Raw genomic sequence first — 22,546 nt, 5'->3', positions numbered from 1 at the left:
TATTCAGGAGGAGAAACAGCCAATCACCGAGGCAAGAATGATGAAGGAGTCAGCGGAATCTGTTTAAACTCCTCTAAAGTCCTAATCTCTTCAGGATTCGAGGTGAAGTAGCAGGTAGTGCTGATGATAATGGAAGAGTACCAGTTCCTTACTGAGCTCTTCCTGTGCTGTGCTGGGCACTTCACACGCGTGATGGGCGTGAGGAGGAGCTGCCCAGACACCTCAGAATGAGCATGATCAAAACGGCTCCTGACGGTTTCTGCCACCGGCACCACCAGCAGCCTTCCTGTCTCATCGAAGGGCAACCACACGCTTCGCATTGCTCAGGCTGATCATTCTGGAGCCATCCTGCATTTTCTCCCTCACACCCACATCCGTTCCACCAAGAAATCCTATCCCCTCTGAGTTGCTCTCCAGGGCCTCTGTCTGCTCTGTACGTCCGGTGCCTCAGTCACCCTGTTCATAATAAGAGCGGTGTGTTAATTTCATTTTGTTTTAAACAAATAAAAGGATAAGGCATTTTAGTTGTCAACGAATTCAATTGACCAGATAAATCTTCAAGATCATGGCTTCAGGTCAGCACAGGCCCAGCTCTGCAATTTTCTGGTTTGGTGAACTTGGGGGCAAATTCCTCCTTCACGAAGTTCAACATGGCTGCCCTCACCCATCCGGCCCTAGATGCCCCCAGCTTTGCTTTTCTTCTGTGTGCAGATCTCCCTCCTCTACCTTCCACAGAAACACAGAGCTTGGGTTGCTGTCATTCTGTGGTCCCTTAGGGTGAAGCCCTCAAACCCCGTGTCTGTGGTGTTGGTGGGCATTGTCTCTTCATTTCTGGAGGAACAATGGTGGGGATTATGTCTCACAGTGAGTGGGCTGGTGGCAGCTGACTCTCAGCCTCTCCTCGTTTCTGCTAGCACTGGCCAATTCCGTAATGACAAGGACCACCTTGTTACTGAGGAGTCATCAGAATCCTTAAGTCACCCACGAGAGATGTTGCCGCTGAAGGGCAGGCATCTGAGCTGGCCTTCATCTAGTGGCCAGAGTGGGCACGTGAAGCGTGGGGTCCCTCCTTCCTGCGGAGTTCTCCATTCTTTATGGGGGTTCTTGTAAATCTCAAGCCTGGGACTGGAAGGTCCTCTCGCAGTGGTTCTTGCTCCAGCTGCCTGTCAGAATAATTCGGGAGCTCTTAACATGTTTGCAGGCCCCAGTCCCAGCCCCCGGCCTGAGATTTTTTATTTAATTGTTCTGGGGTGAGCAGCTTCTCAGATGATTCTAATGTTCAGCCAGGGTAAGGACCGCTGTCCATACTCCCTGGGTTAGTGGAAGGTCTTTATCAGACAGACCTGGGTTTGAGTCCTTGCTCCACCATCAGGAATGTTTCTCCTTGGGATATAACCTCTCAGCCTCATTTTTCATCTGTAAGGAAGAGCTGATGATCTCTAACTTCCTCACAGCACAGGGAGAAATGTCTATAAATGTGGCCTGACCTCAGAAAACAGATTATTTCCAATTAGAATCGATCCACACAGGAACACTTCCGGTTCTAAGTGGCGTGTTTTCTGTTGTTCAAGAGTAAATGCAGACAACTAAGCTCACTCTCTCTCAAGGAATTGTCTGCACCCCCTTTTTTCAACCTATGTGCAAACTACAGGAGACATGGGGGCTCCAGGCCGATTGGGAGGTAACTCGCTCCCCATGACTTGTGAGGGTTCAGAGCTGCTGGCCCCGAAGTCTGATTTGCACACGATGCTGTTCTGGTGCTTTTGATTTCAAGCAAAAATTGAGAGGGAACATTTTGAATCTGTGGAGACTCAAACGTGGAAACCAGGAAGCTCTGCTTGAGCAACATCTCGGAACCAGAGACATTACAACGACATTCCTTTCACGTCCCTCAGCTGTGCTTACGTCATCTCCAAACGGAAAACCGGAGTTGTCAGCAACGAGACAGCCAAATCCTCATGCGATCTGAGTTGTTCTGAAGGCATCCAGATATAATCATGTGCCATGTGAGGTTACTGGCTGGCCATCAAGGGTCTGTCTGGTTGCTTCACACTTCTCCCTCCCATTGCCCAAGTGTAGCTATTGTGCTTATTTGTGTCCTGGGATTTTGTCAGAGAATCCTGGAGTTACAAAGGACCTGCGAGATACTGATCGAGGGCTTGCACAATCAATGCAATCTCTGCTTCTCGGACACAGCTGGAGGTCCTGCAGAAATGAGGACTCACTAGCCTCAAGGCAGGGGTCGGGGGAGGCTTTCCTCAGATGGCCACTCGAATCTTGCAAATAATGGGAAAGAAATGGAATCCCAAAGAGGAAGAATGTCCTTATTCAGTTCTAGTAGTTTCTGATATTGGAAGGCAGCAGCTTCTTCGCAGACCCTCTCCCATTGCCCAGAAGAGCACCTCTTTACTCTAGAGAGAGAGAGAGACAACGAAGGACTCTGGCCTGGATGGAGACCAGAAGCATTTGGAAACGATGCCAGGACACCTCTCTCACAATTTCCACTCCATTCTCACACTCTTGCCCAAGAGCAGACTCTTGCACATGCCACTCTTTGGGACTCTGGCAAGTGTCATTCTCCTAAAAAGTGTCTTATCAGATGGTTTATGAAATGCAGCTTTGATTCCTTACAGCGTATTTCCAAAGAGACACTGTTCCCATTAAGGGCTAGACCTGTTAGCCTTTCTAGATCATGAGACACATAAAATATGGAAGAGACTAGTAAGATGGGCATCGGCACAAGGGTGACCATTGTGACAGAAAAGTGTGGCTTATAGCACCACAACATTAAATTACTGTGTCTAATACATTATGAGGGGATGGGAGAGAATAAGCAATAGGGGAAGTAGTATGGGCTTTGAAGCCAAAAATTTGGTTCTGGACCTAATTTGGCCACTTGGTAGCTGATCTTTGATGTCAGAAAAATCAATCAAATTAAACACCAGATCATACATGTTCCTTTTTGAAAGTTTTTCTTCATGTGCTGGGTTGGAAGAGTTTTCTTAAAATACGAGTCCAGTGGTGTTCAACAGAACGTGACACCTTTGTTCGTTGCTTCAAGGGCCTTGGAACTGTGTGTAAGCTCAGGGTCATCTCTAGGAAATCGTTTCTGTGGCTGTAACATGCATGGATGCTCTAGAAACCCATTGAGTGGTAACTCCTGGGGGAGACAAGATCCCATTGCTCCCTGTCATTAACTTTTCTGTAGAATTCTTTGAAGCTTTTGAATAAGTTCTTAAAGCTTTCTCTTGTACTCTGACATCAAACCAACAAGTTCATTTCCAGAAGTGATGAAACAGCGCTTTGGTGGTGCTGAAAATGTCTTCCTGTTCCATGTGTCTGGGAGAGAGTGGTTCTTTGGACTAAACTACTGCTAGATTCCGAGGCATAAGGATTCATTGCGTCTGATGGAGTTTCTATTTTGCCATCAAAAATGTTTTCCTATTTTAGAAATGAGCCTATCACATTCTCTCATGCCAAGAACTGGCTCTATACCTGCTTCAAGTATTTTTTTCCTCCCCTTCAAAACTGTGCTCACAATGAAGTAAGATATCTTCCTTTTGATTAAATGCTTTATTTCGAAAACTCAGGCCTTTCTTTATCCTTTGGTGGACTTAAGAATCCACACATCACATTTGCTTTTCTTAGATACACTGAACATGAAAACATTTAAAATCTTGATGATTTTTTTAAACAAAGTGTTACAAAACAGTTCTATTTTTTTTAAGCAGCAGACGGAGTCAGATGATTCACTACCTACTTTGACCTTGGATGGCAGACTCATATCCAATTGATTTAGTCCATAGTAAATGCCTGTTTTGGTGGTGAGTGGTGCTTTTCATCAGGTGAAGAGAAGGCCTTGTAGCAGGACTGGATAACAAGATGAGCTGCTGAATATGAAGGGCTATGCGTGGCAGCAGAAGGTGGCATTTCCCTTTCAAGACGGTCTAAGTGATTTCTCCATTGTGACTTCTACACCTTAAACGCATCATTAAGTTGATAATCCGAGAGTCATTATTTCTTGTCTATCTGGACAGTGAACAGAAGGCATACAGTGTTTAAGTGGCTGGCGCAATGGCCAAGTTAGCCAGTGTTATAAATTGAATTTGTCTATCAATACAAGTTCTTGCTTCAGTATTGTGAACTATACCTGCACGATAAAATATTTAATAACTTGCCCGAAGACACAGTAGAACTATACTTTCTCTTATCTTTGGTCAGAAGCATAATGTAAAATTCAACCACCCTGAGGGGCATAATCACAGATAAAACCATTATGACCAAGTAGGAATTACAGCATAAAATCTAAGTATATAAAATGAAATTGTTTAGATGGTATTATAGTGAAACTAATCTGAAATAACTACTTAGTGGTGGCCCAAAGATTATTTTCAAATAAAGGTAAATGCTACTCCCAGTTTTACATACATTTCTAGGAACAAAACTCAGGACTTCTTGACAATTTTGTTGGGCTCCTCTCCATTTGCTCCTGACGTGCCTGGGTTTTGAAAGGTACATCCCATCCAGCAGTAGAGTGGTAAGTATTCTGAAGTCCAGCTCATAGCTACCCACGCCATTGCTCAGCCTGCTTTTAGCTGGTGCCATCGGGCAGAAAAGGGCACCACCTCCGGGATACCAGCAGCAGCCAAGTCCTGAGTTAATGTCACAAACCTCCCCGCACTGTCCACACTGCTGATACGCAACGCAGAAGCGACAGATGGACATGCTTTGAAGTTTGACTGGGTCCTAGCTTCTCTTTTTTAGCTGGGAGGGGCATACTCTGTTACAAGAAAGAAATCCAGAGCTAGGTTAGTGGCGGTACACTTAGTCACCATAGTCATCTCTAGACATTTCCAGTGGGGGACCATGGGGAAACCATCGTACGGTCAGCTTGAGTTCACTGACTTCTCCTAAAAAAGGGCAAGGGCACTGGGCTGAGTTGGGTTCCCTTTGTCATTTCTTTGGAAGACAGTCAGCGAATCTAAAGCATTTATACCCTTCCACCCACCTCCTGCAGATATTAAAGTGACCAAATGTCTTGGTCTCCATTTTTCTTAGTATAAGGAAGCCATTTCTTCTCCATCCCTCTAAAATTAGCCCATAATCCAAGCTGTTTTGACAGAATAATAATGTCTTGCCTGACTTTCTTTTCTAATTCCCTATTAATAAACTTTCAGTGTTGGCATGAAACAAATTTTGATGCCAAACTTTAAAAAAAATAAGAAGAGGAAGATGAATTCTGGCCAATATGGAGGCCTAGACATTCAACTAAGAAGGAATACAGCTACCTCAAAACTAGAGACAACCAGAAGTTCCAGAAAATCAAGTTGCATGGAAGTCCAACAAACAGAGATATAAAGAAGAAATACTCATCCAGACAGGTAGGAGGGGCGGAGCTGGGGCAGCAGCAGTGGTGGCAGTGGAGCAGCAGTGGTGGCAGTGGCAGACCAGTGGAAAGCGCAGTCATATGTTTTAAAGTCAGGAGGGACACATGGGAAGTGCTCCCAGCCCCAGACCAGACCACACAGCTATGGTCCCAGCGTGGGGAAAATCAAGCCTCATTGTTTCTGACTGTGCAAACCAGTGGGAGTTGGGGAGGAAGAAACAACCAGCCTCTCAGTAGAGTCTGCTTGTTTAAAGGGACCCCATGATCCTATAATGTCTGCAGACCCACCCACTCTGGGAACCCTGATGGCCAAGGCAACAGCCAGAGAGGTGCCAGTCCCATACAGAAGTGGGAGAAGTGCCTGGAAAAGGGGCAAGTGCTGAGCAAACAGCATTGTTCCCTCTCAGACCCCCCCCCCCCCACAGCGCCACAACGTGGTGAAATAGGTCGCCCCATACTGACGAATACCTAGGGCTCCTTACAATGTAACAGGTGCAACAGCTCCACCAAAGACACAGAGGCAAACAAACACAGGAGACTGTCAAGATGAGACAGAGAAGTATGGCCCAAAAGAGGGAATGGATCAAGGTTCCGGTGGGAGAACTAAGTGACGAGGAGATAGCCAACCTAACAGATGAGGAGATAGCCAACCTAACAGACGTAGAATTCAAAATACTGGTGATAAAGATGCTCACAGGCTTGACAGATATGCTTAAGTATGGCAAATGCATAAGGGAAGAAGAGAAGGCTATGCTAAATGAAATTAAGGAAAATCTACACAAAACCAATGGTGAAGGGACGGAAACCGGGGTTCAAATCAATGATTTGGAACATAAGGAAGAAAAAAAACAGTCAACCAGTACAGAATGAGGAAACAAGAATTAAAAAAGATGACGAGAGGCTTAGGAACTTCTGGGACAACTTTAAGCGTGCCAACATCCGAATCACAGGGGTGCCAAAAGGAGAAGAGGAAGAGGAAGAGCAAGAAATTGAAAGCTTATGTGAAAAAATAATGAAGGAAAACTCTCTAATTTGGTGAAGGAAATAGACATACAAGTCCAGGAAGCACAGAGAGTCCCAAACAAGCTAGGCCCAAAGAGGATGACACTAAGATACATCATAATTAAAATGCCAAAGATTAAAGATAAAGAGAGAATCTTAAAAGCAGCAAGAGAAAAGCAGAGCTACCTAAAAAGGGGTGCCTATAAAACTATCAGCTGATTTCTCAAAAGAAACTGCAGGCAAGAAGGGGCTGGCAAGAAGTATTCAATGTGATGAAAAGCAAAGACCCATAACCAAGATTACTCTATCCAGCAAAGCTATCATTTATAATGGAAGGGCAGATAAAGTGCTTCCCAGACAAGGTAAAGCTAAAGGAGTTCATCATTATCAGGCCATTATTATATGACATGTTAAAGGGACTTATTTAAGAAAAAGAAGATCAAAACTATGAACATTAAAATGAAAACAAACTCACAACTATAAACAACTGAATCTAAGAAATAAAAGCAAAACCAACTAAGCAAGCCAGAATAGGAACAGAATCATAGGTATGGGGATGATTTGGAGGATTATCAGCTGGCAGGGGGAGGGGGAGAAATGGGGAAATGGTGCAGGGACTAAGAAGCATAACTGGTAGGAACAAAATAGACAGGGGGAAGTTAAGAATAGTATAGGAAAGGGTGAAGCCAAAGAACTTATATGCACGACCCATGGACATGAACTAAAGGGGGTGGGATTGCTGGAGGGAAGGGGGGTACAAAGCAAAGGGGAGCAATGGGCAAAAAAATTGGGACTACTGTAACAACATAATCAATAAAATATACTTTAAAAAGAAAAAAAGGAAGATATGGTTTCTAAATATTGTGGTAAACATTTACAAAATTTGTTTAACAATTTAGGGTATAAAATGCTTTTGTGTAGTAAGAAAGTCTTACCTATACTTCCAGAATTTTAATAAATTTAATTCCTTTTAAAAGTTATTTCATCTCCTTGTGTTTAATTCCCAAGCCCTTATAGTGTCCTTACATTGCTCTGTTTTTAATGCACTTTTCTTCACCCCTCAAATGTATTCACAGTCATGTGCCTGGTTTTCTTACCATTGTTTTTATGGGTGGGGGGAGTAGTGGGACATTAAAAAAATGTAATTTTGTGATTAAGTATGTATGCTATCATACTAATTCAAAGTTAAGCTCTACCTAAATATCAAGGTCAAGTTGACTCTTTTTGTTGTAGTACAAATAAAAATGCCTGAAAACTAATGATAATTCGCATCATTAAGAATCATAAACAAAATTATTTTAATGTAGAGGAAAGTTCCCCAAGAACAATGTTTTATTTTCACGATTTATCCAGACGGCTGGTTTGCAAAATGGCTAACTTCATTCAGCAATTCTGCAAAATTTACAAATTGGGGCTAACTGTAGATGAGGGCAGAGCTGAACTTTCAAAAACATTTTCCTAGACTTTCATAAATACTACAGGATACCCTTTCCCACGGCCGGCCTGCACAAGCTTCCGTGCTTTTGTGGAGTTAATGTCTGGTGGAACCATTGCCAAGTGCAAACTGATACGGAGAATCAAGAGAGGAAACCTGCCACTCATCTCAGGACTGTAGAGTCCGGGAGGCACCACGCTCTTCAGTTAGGACCCTCAAGGAATTGAGATCCTTGCCTCTGATCCGTTGTACCCCGACCTGTTCCTCAAAGGCAAATTCAAACAGGTTTTCTTAGCCCTCCTATAAGCACCCCATGTCTTACCCTGCAACCAACCTTCCCCTCCCCTTACTTCTCTTCTATAAACTTTCTGAAAATTCTTTTCTTTAGCTTCCCAGATGGTGCACTCCCTCCTGGTCCCCTCCGATCCCTCTTCCTCTCGTTTTCAGTTTCCCCCCAAACCTTTCCCCGTCTCGGCATCAGCTCTCAGCCAATGCGCCTGACTGACCAATCTCTGGGCCCTGACCCAGGTGTCCAGTTACCCGATGCAGCTCAGTATACGTCTCAACCCAAACTTATCATTCTTCCCCCGACTCAAATCTCTTCCCTGCATCTTTTTAGGCTAGAAACCTTGGCCCCATATGTGCTTCTTTCTCTCCCACAATCATCTCATTCATTCAGGTGCCGCGGTAGCTCCTGAATCTTTGACCTACTTTCCATTCACAGAGCGATGCTTCTCTCCCAGGGGATTTCGTCCATCTTAGACTCCTGCATGCTTTTCCCTTCTTGTTCTCTGCCTCTGGCCTCTGTTTCCTCTAAACTGGCCTCCCTCACGGAGTTGCTAGGCAAGTGCTCCATAGCAAGTTCAGATAGCGTCACGCCCCTGCTCGAAACCCTTAAATTGCTCCCTGATGCTTATAATGGCCAAACCTCTCCTCGTCCAACCAAGGAGGCAATGCAACAGGGTAAAAGGGGCAAAAGTGAGGGAACTGGAGACATCAGTTCCAATTTCTGCTTTCATCATATATTAGAATTGTGGCTTTGGGCGAATGTCCAGGCTTCTCTTTGCTTCAGTTTCCTCAAGTATAAATAACACTTATCTCATGAAATTATGGAGGGTTGTCAGAAGATAAAAATAGCTTTCACACTTTGAATGTTTATTGCTTGTTAGACTCAGTGAACGCATTATCTCATTTAATCTTCACAGCCTTGTTCTACTCTCTCCTCCATTTTCTAAGATAAGGAAACTAAGACTCAGAGAAGCCAAGCGACTGGCCCAAGTCCAGGCTCTCTGACTCCGAAGCTCTTGACCGCGTGTGGAGGCCCAGCCCATTTGCCGTAGGTGGTCAGTAACTGTGCTTCCCTTTGCCTTCCATAGTCTGACGCCAACATGCCTTTTAAATCTTCTCTCCCACGACTTCTCTCCCAGCGCGTTGTGATCCAGGTGATCAGAACGACATTGCTGGCTCTGACTCCACCGGAAACGCCCTCCCCTCACGTCCACCCCCTGAAATCCTCCTTTAGCCCAGCTTGTATGCGCCCTCCTCCTATGAGAACGGGTTTCAAAACGTTATTGCTTCCTTGGAATTCCCGTAATCTTGGGCATTTCTCCTCTGCAGGTCATGTTCTCTCTTGTATTGTTGTTTTTTCTTCCTTTTCTCTGTACGTCTTACTTCCCCCCACAGATCACAAGCTCTTTACAGGCAAGGAGCGGGTCTTCATATGTGTCGCAGCCTCAGGCTCGCACTTAGCAAAGGTCTGTCGGACGTTTAATTTTGGAATGGATTTACTCAAGCTTTGAAGAGTTGAGTTCTATTTACAGTTTGCTTGAAGTGAAAATGCTCCTCATATGTTAAGGGAGAACAATAATTACAACGTGAGATGTACATGGGGCCAATTAATCTGTCTCCTCCACCAATAGAAAGGCAGAGAGAGTGAGCATTACATGGCTTTAGGCAAAGTACCTCATAGGAGAGGCTGGCAGTGGAAGGTCTACATGGGTTTGCTATCTTAATTAGCCTGTTAAAAAAATTACGCATGCACACACACATACATGCACACATGTGCACACACATGCATGCACACACCCTCCCAAGAAGACTGTAGAAAGGATTTTAAAGGAAAAAATAGTCCCTTAATCCACCCGATTTGTATTCTAGCAGCCTCCCTATTTACATGCCTAAATGCAGAAAGAAAGATGCTTTGCAAGAAAATCAGATTACACAAGTGGGAACCCAGTCAGAGGAAGGTTCCCTAACGTTGTAAGAAGCACGACTCAGGCAAAACCCTGCTGGCAGGCCCTGACTCTGCGAAGGCGCAGCTGCCCGGGGATGAAGCAATCCCGCCCCGGCTTCTCGCAGCAACCGCTGCGCCCGGCTTGGGTAAATATTTTCATTACAAACACAATGCGGTGTCATGGGCCAAGCGATGGGTTCTGAAAGGATTTCACACAGGATTGTGACACTGCAGTCGCTGGGGGAAAAAAAAAGCGAGTGTTCCAGGGAAACGGGACCGGAACCAAGTTTACGCGGACCTTGGAGAGCTGCATGGGGGAGGGAGTCAGGTAGAGGGATGACAGCTCGGGCAGCTGGCGCGCAGCGGCGCTGCGTGATGCAGACTCGCTTTGGGGAGGTCTCAGGGGATGTCAAGATACTTCTGCCAAAAGTACCAGATGCTCAAGACTCTCTCCCACCCTGTCAGGAAAAGACTTCGCCTTCCTAAGGAAATGGCGTCTTTTCTATTTTCCTCGCACTCTCGACTGTCAGCCTCTGCTCGCCCAGGAGAGCGAGCGGCACCGCAGTCACACCGACCGACCGTGGTGACGCTTTTGAAACACACGCCGATCACCGGGTTGGGTGGACCGTCCTGGGATAGGCGGTGTTCAGTCAGAAACGGAGATAATGCCAGACGGTGAAAGGGTGGCCAGGGCTTCCTCCGCGTTATCTATCTGCGGCCCCCAGGTTCAAGTTGAGAGCAGGGAGGTCCAAGAGCTGGGCTAAGTGGCATCGACAGAGATAACTCAGCAGCGGTGAGAAAGCTAACGGGGCCACGAGGAGGCTGATTCATTTGTTTACCTGGATGACTGCGCTCTACTTAGTTGAGTTGTTTTTAAGTGCTCTGTGGTTCAGAGGCTCAGCAAGTTCACATCCTTCCAGGTGCCCGATATTTCCACGAGAGAAAAAGAAGCCATGCTAAGCATGGGGTCTGGGTTTTGGTGGACCCTTGTAATAATACACTTGCTAAGAAAATTACGGTACACAATGCATAGTAAGCCCCACACAGAGAAGAGCTGAAAGAAACATACAACTGTGGTCGCTATTGTCCTTTGCAGGAATCACAGAGGAAGACATGGACTTAATAATTCCTAACCCAGGGCTTGCCAAGCTGAGTTTCCAAATCCGTCCTTTAAGCCATGATTGTAGAAATACAACATAGATTAATAGGATTTTGCAAAGGAAGAAACGTTTTAGCCACCCCCCAAGATTTAGACTTCTCAATATTTCACAGAAATCTGTACGATAAAACATGTGGCCCACAGAAGAACAATGCCATGGACCGAATTGTTTTAGGAGACATTTCAACTGCACGAAAGATAGGTTTCATCACTACAGGGTGTGGCAGGTTGGGGATGGCCAGACTCTGGGCCTTTCCCGGGCCCACGGCTTAGGCAGCTGGTGACTGCTGGGTTGGGTGTCTTGCTGGGCTTGCTCTTGAGGGCTCCCGACGGCCACCCTGTGAGTGAGCCATCGTGGGCCGGAGCCCACAGAGCCTCTGGGGACTACTGTCCCGGCCAACATCTGACTGCAGCTGCTTGAAAGCCAACTGAGAAAGGCCTCCCTGAGCCTGGTCCACTCTCAGGACTGAGAGAGGTGGCAATGATTGTGTTCAGCCGCTGAACTGGAGGCGGTGAATGTGCTGTCTAGCACACAGTAGGCAACCAGTACTATAATAGCTACTAAATGAGTGAAGGAACTCTGATTCTTCAAAGCGGGCATATAGCGTGACATTTTTCCTAAGCGTGACATCTGAATACTTCAAGATGAATCATACAGAAAAGAGCCGATGGAACACTAGTTTGAGAAACACTGAGTCCGAGGAATTGTGTTAAGAGTTTGGGAAATAGCGGTCCAGTTGCACTCCTTTATGCTACAGGTTAGGAAAGCGGGGCCCAGGTAAGTGAAGAGAGCTGCCAGAGGAAACAAAACTCATCAGCAGACTCCACCTATGAACTACTCTCCCTTGCCAGCTGAAGTGAAAGGGAGTATGGACAAAATGGTTTCACCCATGCCTGCATTTTAGCTCATTAAATACGTCAGGCTTCTCACCAGGTAGCCCCCTCTTTCTGCTCCATCAAGTCTTTGCGTCCAACTAGCTGTTTTCCATGAGACCTCTCTTAAATGGGAGACTCCCAAAGAGGATATAAGAGGATTTATTAGCCTGACGTCTAGACTAAGCTCAGTTCTAAACACAGCAGAATCTACAGCAACATCTTGGGCCTTTGCTTTTAAACCACTGGCCTAATGAAAATCCTTGCTTAAAACTGAAATGTCTAGAAGATCGAATTTTCAACTGATCTAGATATTGGTGGGGGATCCAGATTTTACAATTCCCCCAGTCGTCTGTTACAAATGCCACTTCTCTTCCTCCAGGTGAGAGGTAAATAATACGATCTGAAGTTTGATTCAGTTTCTTCAAACAACAGAGTGAAGAATGTTAATACAGGTCATAATCTGGGATCAAAATTTTTACTTTTCAAATACCATTACAGCCTATTCCACGGCTTCCCAATCAAGTCCCCACATCCAAGAACCACTTCAATGGTTGAAAAAAAAAAAAAGTTTTGTCTAATTATCTTCTTTTCCTACTTTGAATTGACCAACCATGTATCTTCTCCTGGTTTTATCAAAGGGGCTGCCAGGACAAAAGCACATCCAATTTTAAGTAAGCTTTAGTTAGCAGACTTAAAATTGATCATGCATTTTAGTTTCAGTAACTTGCAATTTCTACACCCTTTGATAATTCACTTTAAAGAACAAACTGTCTTTAATGACAAGGCTTAAAAGAGACGACCTTTCTGAACAAAATATGAAAGCTGAGAAGAGATAGTTCTCTAAAGGAAACCACGAATTAAAACGACCTTGTGTTCTGAAACTTTTCTCCCACCATTTTTGATGTTTTACCTTTCCTTTTCCCTCTTAGAAGGAAAACGAAGACACCACGGCCTTCGGTGGATGGTGATGCACTTCAATAAGAAAGCTGTTAATTGTCAATTCAAGCTCACAGTGTCTTCTTTCTGCACTTTCTCTGCAGAGTGCCTTAATGAGGTTGCTCACCACTATGAGCACCTCCCTGTGTCTGAAAAAAAATCACTGTTAATAGGTGACACTACAGGGTAATGTTCGGATCTGGGCTAGTCCCTTTGCGTCATGAGTCAATTCTTTTGCACAAACTATGAAGCAAGTCCATCCATTTTGTGTCCCCTCTCTCTAGTCCTCCTTTTCCCCCATTGTACCCTGGATGGCTACCCTCTGAGGACTTGACTGTTGAGTAGGGAGGCTGCAAAATCAGGGGTCAGACCCCTGCAGTGTCTCACTGCTCAGGGACAGAGAAATGGTGGGCTCCAACGGAACCATGACGTAGGGGGATGACTCACAGCTAACTTCCATGTTAACCCTTCTCAGGCCCGAGCCCAGAACTGGATATGAACACACCCAAGACCACTGTGATCCCACAGTTGTTCTGCACAGCTGCTCCTAACCACTACCTGTTGACAATCACACGTTGAGATGGAAAAAGCACAGGTGGTTGACTGAGGTGCAGCAGCCAATAATAATAACTCGAAATGTAACTAACGTAGGTTTGTGATGAACAAATCGATCTTCCACCAGATAAAAGAAGAAATCTTAGATGATTTTATAATAAAGCACAACGTTTATAATTTATTTCCTGAGTACTTGCTTTTTCTTTCAGTAGCTATTTGTGCACTCGGTGATCAACTCAGTAAGGAATTTTAAACATGCCAAGCATAATTTTTCTTTCTCTTCCTTTATCTGAGAATGTTCACAAAAACATGAATGCCAGCCACGTAGCCCTACCCCATACAATCAAAGTGACCTAAAGTTTCAGTCCGCTTACTCCCAGACGTATACGACACGCTTCAGAAAGGAAACAGGATCTGGGTAATGTCAAAGGTTCACCAGTGTTTGTAATTTCATAACCCTTGAAATAAGGAAAAGAAAGAATAGCAGGCAGCTTTCCAAAACACCTACTGATATTTACTCATGGAAAACAAATATTCGTGAGTGGGAGTTCCAGTCCAGCAGACAATACAATTCACAAAGTATTTTCACTTCAAGCAGCGAATAACATTACTAATGAAATCTGCTGAGCTTCAACCTGGTTTTCACGGTCTGTAGAGAAGTACTTAAAATTAATCATGTAGCCTTAATCTTTTCCTTCCGAGTACTAAATCATCGTCTGAGTATCAACTGTCCTCGTCTGTTAGGTGGTTTTCACAGCATCTGCTACAATCTTGCTTTTCCCTGAATATTCTTTAAGCCAGGGCTATAATTTATTGTCAATGCAAGAAAAACCTAATCTTTCAAAGGATGGAGACATATTTCTGGAGGAGGTGTCAGGGTGAACATTACCAGGCCGAGCGGCAACAGGGCAGAGATGATTCAGTGCGAGGACGCGAGGCCGCCTGCTGATGGCCGGCCGCACGGCAGTGCCTAGGTCGGTCCTGGCCCCGGCTCTGGAAGTGGCTGTAAAACCTGTTACTACCTTATCATCTTCATGTCTCAGTTACAATGCAGAAAAGGGTAATTAATCCTCGGGCAGCAAACAACAGAGTTGGGCGTGGGAAAGAGAGAAGAATTTTGAAGAAGTGTAAATAGACGTCTGGCCCTGACCTTTTACAGTGACCCAGATGATTACAGCCCTGTGCGTGGTTCAGATTGTTAGTGTCTCAGAGGGCCCCTGGCACGCACCATGATGCAGTCAAAGGGATATTGAGCATCCAGTCTCTGCAATTCAAAATGTCCTTGGCTAATCAGGGGTAACCGATCAGCACTGAAGAGCTTATTGGCACTGGGTAGTAACTAAAACACCACACATGGAAGCCACACCATATTTTCTCAACAACGAAACGGGGACCCATCAAAGCTCTTTGTGCTATCACTTGCCAGTGTGTTGAGTATCCTTCCCAACACACTCCTGCATTTTTAGGCTATTTAAAAGAGTGGCAATTGATATGATATTAAAATGACAATCACAAAAAGACAGACAAGAAAGTAACAACAAAACCATAGCTAATACCTACAACTCTCATACTCTTCTGCCCCTGGAGTCCAGGGTCAGATCAGACACCACCGTGGCAAGTGCTTGGACTGACATCAGACGACCCAGTGACTTTTATTCTAAATAAATGCCCTACGCATGGGTTTGATCTTTGACATGGCATTAGGTATTTTTCCCCAGAGTATAATTTGAGACTGTCAGTACTTTCTAGAGGAAAATACCATGCAGATGCCATATCTGTTCTGGCAAATGAGGTGCAACAAAAAGTAGAAATAAAAGTGACAAGTACAAAACAATAGTTTTAATAAAATATGAATACGAACAAGAAAACAATGTAAACATGTTAAGATCTTTGATATGGTAACACAAACGTGATTTTGATCATATGCAACTGGTAAAGTTCTATGCAAAACCATTAACCAGGCAAGTTACAAGAAATCATTTCTTTTCCCAATACACGCAATTCTCCATACACATTCAAACACACACAAATATGAAAATCGAAAATAAAGGAATGTTAAAAAATAGGCAGACACAAATAAAACCACCCCATGAGTATGTGAGTGATGCATGTTTTTATAATCTCAATTACATTTGAGTATTAAAAACACCCACTGTTCTCGCAGTTGGCTTTACACGGTCCGTATCTTCAAACCTGCTGGAGGACGTCCGCAGCGCAGCCCAGACACTGCATCCATCTCACACTCTCGTGTTACCAGGGAAGTCCTTGCACAGCTACCTGAAAATCAGAAATCTCATTCAGGACTCTCTCTAGCTTTCGTGGGCATGCCAATTATAAAATACGTTCTAAGTCAAGAGAAGTTGGAGAGAGGTTAAAAAGAATATTTGATATCCGAATTTCAGCCTTCATGTCCAAAAGTGGTTCACTCCTGTCTATACCAAGCAACAGAATCTCTTGAGAAGTAAACGATTCACAGGATCTTTACGTTTAATTTACTGTGATGCCAAATAAGTGATTCAGTCTTTCACTGCAGGAAAAGGAAGGCGGACAGGCTAAACTCGAGCAGGTAAACATAATCGATGCCTGTGATGTCTCTGGGAGCCTTGTACAGCTGGGGCACGGAAGTCATGGTGGGTGTTGCGACATTCCTGAGCTGTGGGTCTGTTTTGGCCTGGGGAACATCTCACCAGCTCCAGGCCCCCAGGGGCTGCAGGACTTTGAAGAAGAGGCCTACCATGGTCGGAACGGCATCTTCTCCCTCCCTTAAAAGGATGACCCTGCCTCCTTAGCCTGGAACTGGGCTCCAGGACAGCGTCTTGTCATGACAATGCAGGGGGCGCCTGGACTTGCCCGGCACCTGCGGGCTCTCTCCTCTCGTTCAGATCGTCCTGACTAAGCGGTGTGATTATAAGAGGTGGGTGACTCCTCAAAGACAAGCTATTTACTAAAAATAAGCCCCCCCCCTTTTTTTTTTCAAAATTGATATTATGTTTAAGAATTTTAATAAAGACTTTAATGTCAAACCGGGAGACGCACCAGTGCAAAACAATGCAAACCACCAGAAGGCATTCTGGTCAAGGGCCGTACCTGCCGCCTTGGTATGCGGTCAGTTCTTCTTGAAGGATGCATGCTCTCTTTTGCAGAAAGTTAACCTAGAAAAGATACCCTGGATGAGAAGAGGTGAATGTGGATTAAAGGGCAATAATGTGCAAACAGCATGGTGGGGCTTTATTTAAACCCGGACAACTTCCTAGATATAACTCAGAGGATCTGCTGCATGGGAATGTTGTGTTCTACATCCGATCCCATCGTGTCCCTACTGAAAACCCATCAGAGACCACAGAATCAAGTTCAAGCTCCTTAGTGCAGAGCCGTTTTGATCGGGCCCCAGTCTCTCTTTTCAGCTTCATCCCTCCTCATGCCCCCCACCCCCACCCCCACTTTGTATACCACGTCTTTTACACTCTGGTGCCCGTGGGCACCGGCCACTTCTCTTGTTGGAATGGTTGGCTCGCTGTCTTCTAGTCTTCCTCTGCTATTCGGTTCAAAGGACACCTTGTCTGGGAATTCTAGGACTCCTCCCAACTGCTCATGGGCCCCACCCTTGGGACAGTCAGCTACCCTCCTGCGTGTCCCTGTACTCTATTCATTAGCACTTCCTGGAAAGCCGTGTGATTATTGGTTTTCAAATCTCTCCCCCAACCTGCAGCTCTCTCTGTGTCCCCAGTGCCATCTACGGGGCCGGGCTCGGAGCTGGCCTTCACTAGCTGGGTAATGAATGAATGAGTGAGTGGAAAGAAAGTTACTGCCTTCTGGAAACCTCGGTCCGTCCTAGGGATTCCCTGAGGTTGAAGAGACAAGACTTTGTAGTGGAAAGAGCCTGAGCTTTGCCTGGAGCCAGGCCAACGCGGGTTCAATGCCCGGTTGGGCCTTTATGGCTCTAGGAAAGTTACTCCAACTCTTATTCCGTCATTTGCAAAATGGGGTCAATAACAGCTGCTTCCCAAGGTTATGAGGATGGCGTGAAGTGACTAATAGAACTGCCAACCTCATGCAGAGCTCATAGCTGGTACCACCCCACGTGTGCCCCCGTCTTGGCAGGGAGGGGGATGGAGGAAACTAGGTGGCTTGGCAGAGTCTCTTGTCAGGTCTTTACAACGTGGCCTGATTATTCTGAAGCATACATTTCTATTACTATTAAAGGTACCCATGTCAGGTATAAATTTAAAGGCGCCTTAAAGGACCAGATAGAAATGGTTCGGGATAGTGTAGGCTATGGCTCGATGCAATCAAGAGTCAGTGGTATTTGATCATTTTGGAATTGTTTATTCTTGCCTTTTTGGTCTGAACTGAAACCATGGCAACGCTTGAGTCTGAAACACAGTTATGCAAGAGAGTACAGCTGGCAGAATAGGAAACGGGCTCGCTGAGAGGAAGGAAGGTGCCGTCTTTCTAAATGGGTACATACCCAAGTGGTCCCCGCGGGGTTGCTTATGTGTATCCTCACTGCCGTCTTAATTTTATTCAATTGCTCAAATGACCCCTAGGACAATTGATAATTTTGACAGATGCAAGGATTACACTGATTCAACTTCCCTTCCCCCACCACGCTTTGTGATCGGAATTCCAACCATTTTCAACAAACACCGGCACCTGTGCTTTCAAACTAAATTTGCTCACGACAGGGCCTGAGACTCCCCGGCAGCTGCCATGCTGGGGCAGGACTGCAGCTGGCTGGGCTCTCTTTCTGGGTCAACATCCAGCTTCAGGAGGCTGGTGCGGCTTTTATTACAGTGAAATGATATGAATGATAACAGAAGCCCTGCAGGTGGGTATCAGATTTCTTCCTTCCTTTCTTTTCTTTTTTTTTTTTTTTCCCTAAAAAAACTCTTCGGAAGGTGCCAGGTCCTACATAGCTGACCCTATGGAAGCTCTCCTACAAAGTTAATGGGTAAACCACACCTCCAGGAGAGCTTTTCATGTAAATAGCCACGACTTAACCCTTTCTGAGTTAGCACTCTCCCGCAGGACTGATCTTGATGTAGGGGCGGGCACAGCGATACTTAACCCACAGAAGCGATAGGCTCCGGAGGCAGGACTGTTGTGATGAACTCCTCATTTTCACATAAGAGGACTTTTACTGAGAAAAATATAACAGGAATAGCTAACTTTTGTTCCACATTTTGTCTTACACATTATAAACAGCTGATGTGAGTATCATCAGACTATATCATCTGCTTTAGTTGTCCACTTACTGAGCATCTAGTACGTGACAGGCACTGTTCACGCACTGAGAGCAACGACACTGTCCCCTCCTGGAGCTTTTCCGTACACACACAAAACGTGCTTTCTGTTAAGTTTTCTAGATAGATAACTTGCAAGTATCTTCTCCTGTTCCATGGTTTGCCTCTTCAGTTCCAAGTGGCGTCTTTCGAAGCACGAAGTTTTACACTTTGATGAAGTGAAAGGCGTCCCTGTGTGCCCCCTGCAGCGGTGCTTCCAGTCTCACTGCTGAGAAGCACTCCTACTCCTCAGCTAAGAGGTTTTCCCAGCATTTTCTTCTGGGAGTTTTATAGCCTGGACTCTGACTGTCAGGGCTATGACATGCTTTGAGCTAACATGGGTGTAACATGTGAGTCAGGGCCCCCCTTCCATCCTCCTGCACGTGGACTCTCCAGTGTCATGGTAACATTCTTCCTAGCTTTTCCTCATTGAGTCATCTGGGAGCCCTTGTTGGTAATTAGGTAACCGATAATGTCAACTTTTTTTTTTTTCCTGGACTCTCAGTTCCATTCCATTGATCTGTATGTCTCTTCTTCAACCAATGCCACACTGTCTTGATTATTATAGCTTTGTAGTCAGTTTTGAAATTGAAAAATGTTAATCCTCCAAATTTAGTCTTGGTTTTCAGAATGGTTTGGGCTATTCTGGGTCCTGTCTATTGTTTGTAAACAGTCTCAGCCATGCAAGGATCCTTAGAAATATAGAGGGAACATAACTGTTGTAAGAAAAAACGTATGTTTTAAATTTCTAAGTGTGTTGGAAATGGGACCATGTGAACTCTTTCTCATGTTAGAGTTAAAAACATTCACTAGACTGGCCCTATATAAAATGTATAGCAGTATATATGTTTATAGAGCTTTATCAAAGGACAATATATAGAGAAAACTTATGTTAGGAGTTTTTGAATAACTGTAAGTATACAAATTTAAATCAATTTTATCTCTCATATTAAATTTTATAAACTACCAAGAACTACACATTTCAGCAAGAAATATTTAACCTGACTGTTTGAATACCTTGTCATTATTCTGCCTTGAATTTAAAATGCATCTTGTTACATCTGACAATCATATAAAATACACCAGGATAAAGATGCTTCTAATGAAACTGTGCTTTCGGTTTCTCTCCACTTGTACACACGGAGGAGTCAGCAACGTGCTAAGCTGTGGCCTTTGGGGCCTGGTACCGAGAATAAAGGGGTGTGGCCACACAGGAATGCAGACTGTAAGTGAATAAAAGTGACCATAACGGAATTTTTCACATTCAAGGGTGCTTTGAAGAAAATCTTATTGAAGCAGTGAGTTCTCAAATTAGTAAGAAAAACATTTCTAACAAAACAAAACCCAGTCATCCTGGCTTATAGGTTACGCTATGACATCACATTGATTTCTGATATCAATTCAGAATCAAACTTATTTGCAAGTCTCTTTTCAGGATATACACATCACCAAAACCCTTGGAAAATGCTTTGATTCTAGTGTTACCTGTGATTTTAGGGAGGAAATGGTGTCTTCAAGTTCTTGTCTTAGAGACGCTGGCATCAGCCCTTTGAATTTTGTTTCATATTCTTGTCGTATGTAAGTTATCTGAAATGAAAAAATAAAAATAAAAATAAGACAGTTTTATCTCTCTTTTTCTTAACCACAGAAATGATTGTTTTGAATTGAACAAATCCCAGAATAATATTTATTCATCACAAAGATAAATTTGTTACACGTGGTTGAAAACCAGATCATAAAATAAGAGGGAACAGTTACAAACTGAAAAGGGTATCCAGCCTGTCCTTGTGAGTCTGGGAGAGACAGTACTTGTAACAACACTTTACTTCTTTAAAATCCTCAGTAACACTATTTTCGGCACCAGGGAAGTAAAGTACCTGTCCTTTCCTCCCCACTCACGATGTACACGCTGTGCTAATCCTGTATCCTTTTCTTGATCAGGATGTGGATTCTGATCAGAACAAACTGGAGGACAATTTACAACATGTCCTTGGTTTAAGATACTTCCCCGTAAGGGCCAGGTACCTGGGTGTTGGATAGACTCCATACGATTATGAAGACATGAATGAAGGAGAATCTATACCACAGAGTGCCCTGGTCACCATGAGCATCTCTGGTTCATGGGCTTCCTTCTCCCTCCAGATACAATTGGGCCCGTGCTCAACAACTGATGGCCACAGGCCGGGGAAGGGGAAAGCTGGTGGCTCAATCCGTTCATCTCTAAAAGCTAAAGCTAGAGACAAGTCAGGGAGGTGGAAGAGAAGTCTGGGAGAAAATGCCTGAGCAGGAGGAAGAGGTGCAGAAGGGTGAGCATCGTGTGAGTGCGAATGTTTGGCGTCCTTCTCCAGCTATTTCTCTTTATCTCTCTTCCTCTTAATCTGAGATGGGATAGAATTTAAACATCTGTTGCATGGTGCTGTGTATGACTTAACTGAATATGAAGGCTGAATTGTAGTGTATCCCATAAATGATTCGGTGGACGTATCTGGAAATAAGGGAACATGCTATGAACATATGCATAACTAAGTTCAGTTAGACGAGTCTATGGATTTACTGAGGATAACTGAAAATTACTAGCCTTTAATTCCCAACTTTTCTTTTATTGAACTGAATTAAGAAAGAAATGTGTTCTAATAGTTCATTTCATTATCTACTAAAAACCCACAGTGAACATGTTAGAATATAATTTTTTCACTTTCTGGCAAAGTGTTTCTTTTCTTTTTTTTTTTTTTTTGAGATATGTTATAATCTTGTGATTTATACCTAAAAGAAAAACAAATACTGAAAAATGATCTCTCCCACTGATGCAATATTTCATTTTTACCACTTTTTCTTCTTGGACTTAAGTCTGCAAGTTACATCTGCCAGCTGACTCAAATGGAAGGCAAAAGCAAAGAAAAACACATGCTTTATAAATCAGACCTTAAGGACAACATTTATTGAGGGATCACAGGTTGCTATATTGATTATATTTTTATCTCACTCAACATTGGTTCTGAAGTTTTGAGCTACTACTCTTTTAAAATAGATGCATGTCTGTTTTAAAATGGATGCCTGTCTGCTCATTTCTTGTTAATCTTATTTGTTAAGAATGTCTGTCCACTTGCTTGTACATTTGAAAGACAACTTGGCTGGGTATAAAAATGGTTCAATCCCACTTTCTTTCTCTCAATACTTGAGACATTTTCTCAATGTCTTCTGGCATTACATATAGCTATGGTAAACTCTGAAGCCAGATTAAATTTTTTTTTCCATGTTGAATATGACTTTCTTTCTCTGCCTGGATGCTGATATAATTTTCTTTTTCCTTGATTCAGTAGCTTTACTGAGATATGTTTTGCTATTATTCTGTACTGATTTTCCTGAGACACTGGGTGTGCCCTTTCTATTTTTAAATTCCATTCTCTGAAGAAAAGGTTCTTCTGTTAGAAGAATCAGTTATCTTCTATTGATATTATTGTTCTATGTGTTTATATTATATATGAAACTTTTTCTATTTGTTTTCTTCTTCTGGAACATAAATTTTGCATGTATAGGCTCTTCTATGATAATCTTCCATAATTATAATTTTCTCTATTGTTTTACTTTCTTATCATTTTATATCTATTTTATATTTCCCTTTCATTTTGTGGGATTTCCTTTAGTCTGATCACTGTATTTCCTTGGATGTTTTCAGTTACAA

General features: G+C 43.8%; 1 protein-coding gene across 1 annotated transcript in view; it reads right to left on the bottom strand.

Annotated features, from left to right (window-relative positions):
- Positions 1-15,448: 15,448 nt before the first annotated feature.
- The window catches only part of CEP112 (centrosomal protein 112), a 307,227-nt gene continuing 300,129 nt past the window's right edge, over positions 15,449-22,546 (bottom strand). Inside the window, 3 exon segments of the mRNA XM_090290788.1 lie at positions 15,449-15,859; positions 16,670-16,734; positions 20,350-20,451. Coding sequence (XP_090146914.1) covers positions 15,856-15,859; positions 16,670-16,734; positions 20,350-20,451 — 171 coding nt within the window. The 3' untranslated portion in view covers positions 15,449-15,855.

Source organism: Furipterus horrens, unplaced genomic scaffold (genome assembly GCF_987537825.1).
Source record: "Furipterus horrens unplaced genomic scaffold, mFurHor1.1.pri manual_scaffold_11, whole genome shotgun sequence".
NCBI classification, from domain to species: Eukaryota; Metazoa; Chordata; class Mammalia; order Chiroptera; family Furipteridae; genus Furipterus; species Furipterus horrens.
The sequence above is the reverse complement of the archived record's forward strand: the minus strand, read 5'-3'. Positions and strand labels throughout refer to the sequence as shown.